At 38.1% G+C, this 11,771-nt stretch overlaps 1 protein-coding gene across 1 annotated transcript; it reads left to right on the forward strand.

The window, feature by feature from the left end:
* The first annotated feature begins 1,686 nt into the window (after window positions 1-1,686).
* On the forward strand, window positions 1,687-2,700 carry LOC109568863 (olfactory receptor 52L1). The gene has a single exon (XM_019974235.2). It carries the CDS (start codon window positions 1,687-1,689, stop codon window positions 2,698-2,700), a length of 1,014 nt encoding a protein of 337 aa, XP_019829794.2.
* Window positions 2,701-11,771: the final 9,071 nt, after the last annotated feature.

Consider the following 11,771-nt stretch of genomic DNA (forward strand, 5'->3'; position numbering starts at 1 on the left):
ACTCACCTAGGATTCTGCCACAGCTTCCTATGGCAGAGAGATTCAGTGTGGTTTTTCTATCATGAGGCCCCCAGAATATCACTTGGTGAGGAGCACTGAGGCTCAGTCAGTCCATGCCTCATAGATGCCCCACCATCTGCTACATCATTCCTGTTCCTTAAGTTCAGGGTCTGTCTTGTCAAGTTCTCACGATTCCTGGTTGCTTTATATACACATTTATTTATTTTAAATGTACTCATATAGATATTTATTTATTCACCAAACATTACTGGGCACCAATTAAATTCTGGCCTTTCTGGGACTTGCCCTGTGACTGCAAGCATGCATGCATGCATGCTTATTTGCTAAGTTATGTATGACTCTTTGCAATCCCTTGGATAGCCTGTGAGGCTCCTCGGTCCATGGGATTTTCCAGGCAAGAATACTGGGGTGGGTTGCCATTTCCTTCTCCAGGGTATTTTCCCCACCCAGAGATCGAACTTGCATCTCTTGTATTGGCACAGAGATTCTTTACCACTGAGCCACCAGGAAAGCCCATAAGCAAGGCATAGTCCCCACTTTTTAATGACTGACAGACTAATGAGTTTTATAGTTCAAAGTAATCAGTGCAATGACATGGCCAGTAAGGTGATTTTATAGAAAAGTAAAGGAGACACGCCAGGCTGCCTCACAGAATTTGGGGAAGGCTTCATAGAAGAGAGGTCACTTGGACTAAATTTACATGAATAATTAAGAATGAACAACTTCAAATTTTGTTACTTGTCCTCTGCTTTCTGGCCAGAGAGCTAAATATGTCTTCATTTTTAGGTTCCTGGGAATAAAGTCCCTTTTGCGTTTCCTCTACAAATCATTGAGGGATTTCTTGTTTACTTTAGTAATTAACGCTTAGCAAACAGCTCTCATCTTTCTCCCTAGACTCACAACAACCCAGTACAAAGAAGAGGCAGGTTGTACTCAGACACACGTCTCTGCTCTTCTCCTTTGCGCACTAAAGTTTATCTTCATCTTCCTCCACTGCTCTGCTGACACTGCCCCTATCAGAGCAATGGGTGGTGGCCTTCCACAAATGCTCAGCTGTCCTCTGACTCCTCAGCTGATACGAGAGAAAGGGGTTGGAACTTGTACCAGAAAGGAAGTAGTTAAGAGAGAATTAACTTTCTCATTGCGTAGAATGTTCAGCACTGAAATATGAAGTTTTGTAAAATTGTGAGATTTTTCTTAGAGGTGTCAATGAAAAATGTTCTTTTACTTGTAGATTTGAATCTGAGAGGAAAGCAAAAGGTGGGTGATATGTGCCCTCCAGGCATTTCAGATTTTGTACCTGCCCTGGTCACAGTTTTGGGGCAATATTTTTTATTATCATTGAGTTACAAAAAAGATAGTTGAAGTGATGTATAGATTTATAATCCACAAGAACTGACTCTTATTGATAATACAGAAATACAAGTGTGTAATCCTCTCTTACACTGAAAAGACAACTATTTCACACTGTGTCTGTCTTTTAAGACTAACACATATAAATAAACATATCTAGTTTAAAGATTTTTGTTTTAACTCTGCAGAAGTTAAACATAGTAGCTATTTAATTCGTATTTCTTGTTACGTGGGGCTTTCAGAAGCACTGAATCATCATGATAAGAGACAGACATAGCAAAAGTTTGAAATAGAGAGTTATGGGGACAAAAAATGCACCAGGAATGGAGAAATTATGATTTTCTTTTTGTCTCTTCCCTTTCCAAGCCATTGATGACAACCCTGAGTAATTCCAGCTGGAGGCTGATCGAGCCATCCTTTTTCCTGATCGGCATCCCGGGTTTAGAGGAAAGCCAGCACTGGATAGCACTGCCGCTGTGTGTCCTTTACCTCCTTGCCCTACTGGGCAATGTCACCGTCCTCTTCACCATCTGGACTGACCCATCCTTGCACCAGCCTATGTACCTCTTTCTGGCCATGCTTTCTGGCATTGACCTGGTCCTGGCTTCCTCCACGGCACCCAAAACCCTTGCAGTGCTCCTGGTTCATGCCCATGAGATTGGGTACACCGTCTGTCTGATCCAGATGTTCTTCATTCACGCGTTCTCTTCGATGGAGTCAGGGGTACTTGTGGCCATGGCTCTGGATCGCTATGTAGCCATCTGTCACCCTCTGCACCATTCTACCATCCTGCATCCCAGGGTCATAGGGCGCATTGGGATGGCAGTGTTGGTGCGGGGGATACTCCTCCTCCTCCCCTTCCCCATCTTGTTGAGGAGACTTGTCTTCTGCCAGGCCACCGTCATAGGCCATGCCTACTGTGAACACATGGCTGTGGTAAAACTCTCCTGCTCAGACAGCACAGTGAACCGAGCCTATGGGCTGGCAGTGGCACTGCTTGTGGTTGGTCTAGATGTCCTGGCCATTGGTGTTTCCTATGCCCTCATCCTGCAGGCGGTGCTGAAGGTACCAGGGGGTGAGGCCCGACATAAGGCCTTTAGCACATGTGGATCTCATATTTGTGTCATCCTGGTCTTCTACGTGCCTGGAATATTCTCCTTCCTCACTCACCGCTTTGGCCGGCAGGTGCCCCATCATGTCCATGTTCTTCTGGCCACACTCTACCTCCTGGTGCCACCAGCACTCAATCCTCTGGTCTATGGGGTGAAGACTCAGCAGATCCGCCAGCGAGTACTCAGGGTGTTTGACATAAAAGGACAGATCTGAACACATCCCAATCATTTTCTTCAGAGGTTCTTGCCAGCCATGCTGCCAGGAGCCCATGTTTGGTGTTGGCTATATGGATCGAGTCCACTGCTATTGTGAGAAGTCCTTCTGGTTGTAATAGTCTCATGGCAAAGAATGTCATGAACACTTGGCGCCACGGCTGATTGGGGTGTGCCTGGAGAGCTAAACTTGTAAATATTTTCTCCATTCTTTCTTTCATGATCCTGACATTTCTCTACACCTGGTGATGGAGGGATTTGAGGATAGGAGAAATAGATGATAGCTCTGATATGCCATTATTCCTGTCTCTGTCTAATGATGGACTGTACAACACATCTGGAGTGGGTAAGGGAAGTTTTAATGTTTGCCTAGTTTTAGTTCTGAGTGTCATCAACGCTTGTAAGTGTTGTGAGCTTCAGGTCACCAGGTTCTTATGTAGTGAGTCTTTCTTAAAGCATTTGAGACAGCCACAATGTGAGAGAATACCTTTCACTGCAATATAGGTGCTATTTATTTAAAATAAACTTAAGTGGGGCAGGTAACATAATAGGTTCTGGAAATAATGTGATATGATCTCTATTTTAAATGAAAAAACACGTGTAGTGATTTCTCTTTTTTAAAAGGCCTATTTGTATTTTAATTTTATTGTGTTTTAATTTACCTATAATTTTACTTAAGATAAAAAAGGGAAGAAATATTGAACATATTTGTGTTTTATAAGTACCAATTTAACAAAGCAGAAGTAGCTATGTATTTATTAGTGTCTCATAACTGTAACATGTGTAGAGTCTGGTGTTAATAAACATAGCTTTCTTAGTAAATGTAGAAGCAGTTATGCTACTTAAACTGTTTCTAGAACGTGGATACCTAGTGATGTCAGTTAGACCTCCTACCATCTCTGCTAGCAGGAGCTGGGTAAAAGCTTACAAGAGGATTGTCACAATTGCTTTGTTTTCTGTTTGTCAGATGTTGCCCTACTATTGAACTTAACTATTTTGAGTCCCTAAAAAGTTTCAATTATTTTTAGTCCTAGAAGAAATCAAGTTACTGCTACCTTGAGTATTAGAGAAAAGATGATAGCTTTGGATATGTCATCTTTTCTGTCTTCATCTAATAACTGACCTTCAAGATCATCTGGGTTAAGGGTGGAAAGTCCTAACTTTTGGCAGATTTTAGTTTCAGAGTGTCTTCAAATCCTATAAGTTAGTGGTGTGAGTTCTAGGTCATTGCGTTCCTGGGGGGCAGCAGAGTTTCTCTCAAAGTAGTGTGAGAAGACACCTTTTGTTGCAATATGAATGTTATTTATTTAAAATAAATTTAAGATGGGAAGGCACTATAGTAGGTCCATAGAGTAATAAAATCTCTATTTCCAAGGAAATATCTCTCTCTTTATGCACATATGTGTATGTGTGTGTGTGTATAGTGAGTTTATTTTTAAAGTATCTGTTTGTATTTTAACTTATCCATAATTTTGTCTAGGATAAAGAGGGAATAAAACCAAGTATTGGATATATGTTTATGTGTTTTATGTCTTAATTTAACAAAACAAAGCAAATATGTAATTATCAGGATCTGACAAGCATATACTGTATTAGTGTCTGGTGTTAGTAAACATAGTTTTATTAATACATGTATAAATAATTATGCCACTTGAAAGAACGGGTCTTTCTGCAATGTGGATATGGAGTGATGTTCGTAAGCCCTCCGTCCACTTCTGCTAATAAGAACTGTGTCAAAACTTACAAGAGGTTTGTCACAGTTGGTGTATTGTACTCTGTTTGTGGGATGGTGCCCTGAGATGGGACTTAATTATTTTGTATTCCTAAAAAGTAACACATTTTTTTCAGTCCTGGAAAAAATCAGGTCACTGCTACTTAGAGGTAAGATGCTCTAGTGATGAGAGGTTCCTATCAGGGTAGAAAAGGTGGAGTAAATGGTTAGTGTTTCTAGTTGTTCTCTCTCTCTCTCTTTTTTTGGAAAACTTTACTCCTAATAAATAGTCTTCTGTTATAGAGCTGAGTAGGAAGTCTTAATTTGGTTGGTGCACATGGGTGAGTTAGGGAGGACTGGTTCGGGCTCTTATGCAGGAGGAATGACACAGTCTCATCACCTTGGCTCTAGGTCTAGGACTTAAAACTCTGCTAAGTTGTCCAGGGGAAGTCCAGGCTATGCTGTATCACACCCATTGGGCAACTGCTTTGATAATATGTATCACACTCACTTGCAAACAAAGTAAGAAGTACTTTAGTTTGAGTAGATTATACAAGGAGTAATTTGCTCTCTCTTTCTGTTTTACCATTTTCTGATGCTTGGAAGGCAGATGTTAAGGAGCTTCCTTGCATCACAAGATGGAAATGTGTGTTGAAGAAGGCAGAGTAACATTATTGAAGAGCTTGTGTCCTATTGCTCTCTGGGCCACCAAACCTGAATTAAACCTGTGACAGAAATGCACTTGTAGGTGATTTAAGCCACTGTACTTTGAGGAATCTTTGTTGCAGTTACTGGCTAAAACCTAAAAATACATGTTTTTGTTTTAGATCGTTCCAGTGGGATAAGTATGTCTTCTAGAATTTCCTTTGAAAATGTTTGCAAGGTTTTGTTTGGGTAAAATGCATTTATTTTGTGCTCATTCAAATTTACTATCAGAGAACTGTTTATGTCATTTTCTTCTTATATTTTATTTTCCATGGTGTCTGTACTGTATCTCCTATTTAATTCCTAGCAGTGTTTATTTGCGTTTTTTCTGCTTACCTTGGTCATCCATGTTAAATATTTATCAATATTATTAAAATATTAAAATAGTTAAACTGTGTGGCCATTCAGTCAAATGGTAGCTTTGGCTTTCTTTTTTTTAAATTAGAGGATAATTACTTTACAATATTGTGATGGTTTTTGTCACACATCAGCATGAATCAGCATTAGGTATACATATGTCTCCTCTCTCTTGAAACCCCTCCCTCCGCCCTCCCCACACCTCCAGGCCATGACAGAGTGTTGGCTTTGGGTTCCCCGCGTGGCACATTGAACTCCCACTGGCTGTCTATTTTACGTGTGGTAATGTATATGTTTCAATGCTATTCTCTCATCATCCTACCCTCTCCTTTTGCATTTAACTTTCTTATATTCTCTGTTGATTTAGATTTCTTTACTTTTCTACCATCTCAAAGATGCATTAAAAAGGATACCAAACTATTATTACTTATTTTATATCTATTTTTTTCATTTTTTGGCTCTAGTGAATTTCTAGTGAATTTTCTAATGGATTAGTTTTTATGCTTATTTAGCATTGACCTTTCTTTTCTTGCTAGTTTTCCACAAAACTTTATATTCTTACCCTTATATGTCTGTTCATCGATGAAAATTAACTGATTTGGGTAGGTGGTGTGAGTTTCCTCAGAGGCTGTGAATGTCACAGCCCCTGCGCCCTGATGGTAGGACTCTATAGGTCATTTGCTCACAGGCAGAATTCCCTTTAGGCTGTCAAGAGAAAGATGAAAAAGTGCAGTGAGTTTCTTCTTCTTTTGCTGAAGTAGAGAACTTTTATGTCTGAAGCCAGTGATACTATAGTGCATTTTGCTGATCAGTGGACTGTTTTTCCATACTTTTTCTCTATTTCTAACCTTGAGTACTGACACTATCTCAGAATTGACTCTTGAGATAGAGTCAATTGACTCTGATCCTCTTCATCCAGCCCCACAGAAATGACAGGATTTGGAGATAGAGCAGCATCCTCTTTACTTATAGAGGGAGCTGGTTTCCTTGTTATTTTGTGTGCACAGGATACCAAACACATTCATCTGCTTTATGCAGTTCAATATGAGAAAATTTCCTCATCAATCCACTGAGGACTTGTCTTCCATTTCTATTATCATTTCTATTTATTCTAAGCCTGGAGTATTCCCTGAATCTCTTAATAAGAATACTTCCCATCTTCACACCAAGTTTTAGCTTCTCCAATTCCTCTTTTTCTAACTCATAATTCTACCCTCCATACATACATTGGTTTGCAGGTTTTTTATTCTGGCTTTACTATAAATTCAATCCAATCTGACTTTTGAATTCCAGAAATATCTGAAAGTATTTGAAACAGTTCTGTTACACTTTCCCGTATCCTAATACTATTACTGAATTATTTTTATGTTTCTTTACTCATTATATTTAAAATTATATTACAAATCTATAGTTATCAAAACAATATGGTTTTGTCATAAAAACAGACCATATATCAATAGAACAGAACAGACACCTCAGAAGTAAACTCATGCATGGTGGTCAGTTAATTTACAACAAAGGAGCTGAGAATAAGCAATGGGAAAAGCATAGTCTTTTTAACATACAGTGTTGGAAAAACTGGATAACCACATGCAGAAGAATGGAATTGGATCCCTATTTTACACAGTACACAAAAATCAACTCAAAATGGTCTGCAGGCCTGAAACCATAAAAATCCAAAAGAAAACACAGGGGGTAAACTCCTCAACATCATTATTGGCAATAATTTTTGGATTTGACATCAAAAGCAAAGTCAACAAAGGCCAAAATAAACAAGTGGGACTACATCAAACTAAAAAGCTTCTGCAAAGCAAAGGAAATCAGCAACTAAATGAAAAGGCAACCTATGGAACCAGGGAAAATATTTTCAAAATGTCTATCTTATAAGGGGTTCATATCTAATTGTATAAAGACCTCATACAACTTAATAGCAAAACAAAACAAAAACAAAAAACAAACTGATTAAAAATAGGCAAAAGAATTTAATAGATATTTTCCCAAAGAAGACATCCAAATGGCTAACAGTTACATGAGAAGGTGTTCAATCACTAATATCAGGGAAATGCAAATTGAAACCACTATGAAGTATCACTTTATACTTGCTGAAATCTATCATCAAGAAGACAAGAGATGGCCAGTGCTGAGGAGGCCATGGAGAAGAGGAAACCCTGTGCTCTGTGAGTAATGTAAATTGGTGCAGCCACTGTGGAAAGCATTATGGAGGTTCCTCAAAATGTTAAAACTAGAACGACATATAATCCAGCAATCCCACTTTTGGCTATAACTAAAGGAAATGAAATCTCTGTCTTAAATAGATATCTGCAGCATGATTTACAATATCCATGAAGCAACCTAAGCATTCCTTGACAGAAGAATGGATAATGAAAATGTGGTATATATACTATATATATCTAATATATAGCTGTGTAAAGAAGAAAATCCAACTTTTTGTCACTACAAGAATAGAACTTGAGAGCATTATGCTGAATGAAATAAGTCAGTCAGAGAAAGACAAATACTGTATGTTCTTACTTACATGTAGAATCTTAAAAGCTGAACTCATAGACACAGAGAAAGAGTTGGTGGTTGATAGACACAGAGTATGGGGATGGGGGAAATGGGCAAAGTTGGTCAAAAGGTAGAAATTTCTGGATAAAGACAAATAAGTCTGGAGATACAAAAAGAAAACTTTGAGAGAGAAAGAGAGGAAGTGAATAATGTTGTCCATTCAAGATCTTCAATCAGAATTATTATAATTTTAATTAAAGTCCATGATATTTTTTGTTGTATATATCTTCCATGCTATGCTTGACTCCAAGAAGACAAGAGTCTTTTATATTTCTTTACTTCTCAATACTAAGTGTCTGACTTACTCCTGAACACAACAAATGTCCTCAATAATTATTTGTAATATTAGATTCAATTAATCCTCAAACTTGATACCTCTGCAATGAATACTTTGTTTTTCCTTTTACTAACTTTTATTGTGATTTTCTCTTTGGGACTGGGAAGACAGACCTCCCATCCTAGAATTAGATGCTCTCACCTGACAGAGACAGGGTGCCTCTTGAGAGAAAGAAGATCAAATGTGCTATTGGAAGTTAAAAGTGCAAATTTATCACTCCTTAGTAGTTTAGTTTAGTTGCTAAGTCGTGTCTGATGCTTGCAACCCCATGGACTGTAGCCCACCAGGCTCCTCTGTTCATGGGATTTTCCAGGCAAGACTACTGGAGTGGATTGCCATTTCCTTCTCCAGGGGATTTTCCAGACCCAGGAATTGAACCCTGGTCTCCTGCACTGCAGGCAAATTCTTTACCGACTGAGCTATGAGGGAAGCCCAATGCATTTCTAGCAGTAGAGAAGTGCCACAAAGAATAAAAGAAGAATCAAAGTAGCAATAGTTGATGGCTCAGGGGTAAGGAATCCACCTGAAATGCAGGAGACTAAGGAGATGTGAGTTTGATTCCTGGGTCGAGAAGATATCCTGGAGGAGGACATGACAACTTACTCTTGTATTTTTGCTAAAAAATCCCATGGACAAAGGAGCCTGGTGGGCTACAGTTCAAAGGGTCACAAAGAGTCAGACATGATGTCTCAATAAATTTCAAAAGAAAAAAACTAACACAATTAAATTGGAAAACAATAAGATGTTATGATAAGTCCCAAACACTTGCAAATTAAAACACATCTAAATAATCCATGGCTCAGATAAGACATCAGAGAGAATGTTAGAAATTATTTCAAACTAATTGATAATGACACATAATAAAAGTTATGGAGGGCAGTTATATAGAAATTAGAGGGAAAATTATAATTTCAAATGTTTATATTAGGAAAGAATGAAGATTTAATATCTTAGATTTAATATCTAAGTTGACAACTTAAGAATTTAGAAAAAAAAGAATAAACCCAAGGTAAACAGAAGTAAGAAATCATTAGATAAGACCTGAATCAATAATACTTAGATTAGAGAGAGAGAGAGATCAGTCACTAAGTTGTGTCCGACTCTTTGCGATCCCATGAATCGCAGCATGCCAGGCCTCCCTGTCCATCACCAACTCCCGGACTTTACTCAGACTCACATCCACGAGTCAGTGATGCCATCCAGCCATCTCATTCTCTGTCATCCCCTTCTCCTCTTGCCCCCAATCCCTCCCAGCATCAGAGTCTTTTCCAATGAGTCAACTCTTCCATGAGGTGGCCAAAGTACTCGAGTTTCAGCTTTAGCATCATCCCTTCCAAAGAAATCCCAGGACAAAAAAAAAAAAAAAAAAAATCAAAAGAACAAAGTTGATTCTTCGTAAAGATTAATAATGTTAATAAAGCCTTGGTAAGATTTATCAAAGAAAAAGAGAGAAGCACAAAGGATCAATATAATTATTGAAAAAGTTATTACACAGGCCATACTAAAGAGTAGAAGGATAATAAAGGAACAACACAAATAATTTTAAGCTGACAAAATCAATAATTTACCTATGAGATTATAGGATACACAAATTATGTGAATTCCAGCCCCTAAACATGATAAGTGCAGACTTGTGATTAAGAATTCTCAAGGTATAGTCTTTCCTTTTGCAAAGAAATTCTACCCTTCCCTTCCCTCTTTCTTTTTCTGTTTGGTAAAGGAAAAATAAAAATCACACAATGAATCTGACTGATTTTTATCACAAACCACCAAGAGATAGTCAATTATGTCTGTCACTGAAATAATTACCCACTCAGAGAAGTGGTTCAAAATACACTGAAGAAGGAAGAAGGAGTCAGATTATACATGACCTTGAATTAATTAATTAGGAAAAAATATGTTGATTCTATTACACTCCAAATATTGTGTGAAACACATTAATGAGATACAAAATCAATGTGGATCTAATGCTCAACGAAAGTAACTTCCCAGTTTATGTGTAGTCTTGAGCAGTAAATATTATGAGAACTGGTTTTATTTTATGAAAAATGGGAGAGTTCTGATACTATAATGTAATGTAAATACTGTAATGGAATCTTGATGAGGGCAGACACCTTAGCTATTTTATTCATCTTTTTATTCCTGTGACTATTCTACTACTTGAAAAATGGTTGATAATAATAAATGAAAACATATTGAATGACTGAGGTTTACATAGGATAAATTAGCTGCCCCAATTCAGGCAGATATGAAACAGCAGAGTTGAATTCAGGATAATATAAAAAAGCAGGAAAGGGTATGGTGTCATTAAGAAATTTTGGAACATTTCAATATAACATTTCAGAATGCTGAAAGTGGAATAAAGTAATATTTAAGAGGATGATCTGTGGAGTCAAACAGATAGATACAGATTTGAACTTCAAGTTAGTTTCAAGTCCTGTTTCCCACCTTTTAACTACCACCTAGTAGCACCTTAACACACGGTAAGATGAAGGTTCCCGGGAGATCCAGTTCATTACCAGCCGCAGGGCCCCAGTATCCTAAACTACCACTGTTCCCAGCTGGCTTGGAGGAGGGGATAGAACAGTGTGAAAACTGATTGCAGGCCATAAAACCCTCTACACTTTTTCAGCAGAGCCAAGGAAGCAGTTCCAATCTGGTTACTGGATGCAGGCCAATTGACGTTTTAATTCGGAGCCAATCTGTTGCATCATCTGTGAGTTTCAGGGCTAAGGGAGGGAAGCAAGTCTGTGTTGGACCTGCAACAGCTGGGTCGTCGAAAGACTCAGAATGGGAGACATTCTCATTCTAATAATGGCTCTCTTGATAACAGAAGAGAAAGGCTGGTGGTACTGGATGGATGAAATTCAGAAATTCTAGGTTCCTTTTGGAAGAGAATGATCTTGTATAGTCTCAGCAATCCCATATCATTAAATACAAGGGATCCTATGGCTGTGAATTTCATTCAAGTATGTGACTAAAATCCATTTGGCTTGCTCAGAAAAACAGTCTAAGGGACTTTAGAAAAAGAAAGGATGGGAGATTGTTTGGAGTTTAATATGACATTGGGCACCGAGCCCATGAGTTCAGTGAGGAAACTGGTGAGGAGATTTGATTATTGCTTTCACCCAACATGTTCCAGCAGAGTAGTGTTAACTAAAAAGTCTCCTCTAATTATTATACATGATTCACATTAAACAGAAATAGATTTCTCTGTAATTTTTCTCCTTAGTGGTCTTAGTTTTTCTCTTCCTCTTAAAAGTCAATGGCATGTTTACATCACACAAAATAGCTTCACTTTCCTAAATTGTCCCTCATTATGAGTTCTCAAGTCCCATTTATCCTGGAAATCTTCTTCTAGGTGGTAAAGTTTCAAAAATGTCCCTTAAATCAA

Source organism: Bos indicus, chromosome 15, assembly GCF_029378745.1.
Source record: "Bos indicus isolate NIAB-ARS_2022 breed Sahiwal x Tharparkar chromosome 15, NIAB-ARS_B.indTharparkar_mat_pri_1.0, whole genome shotgun sequence".
NCBI lineage: Eukaryota > Metazoa > Chordata > Mammalia > Artiodactyla > Bovidae > Bos > Bos indicus.

Bases quoted from the DNA above. Each gene is read 5' to 3' on its own strand.
- LOC109568863 (XM_019974235.2), top strand. From the start codon at position 1,687: ATGCACCAGGAATGGAGAAATTATGATTTTCTTTTTGTCTCTTCCCTT.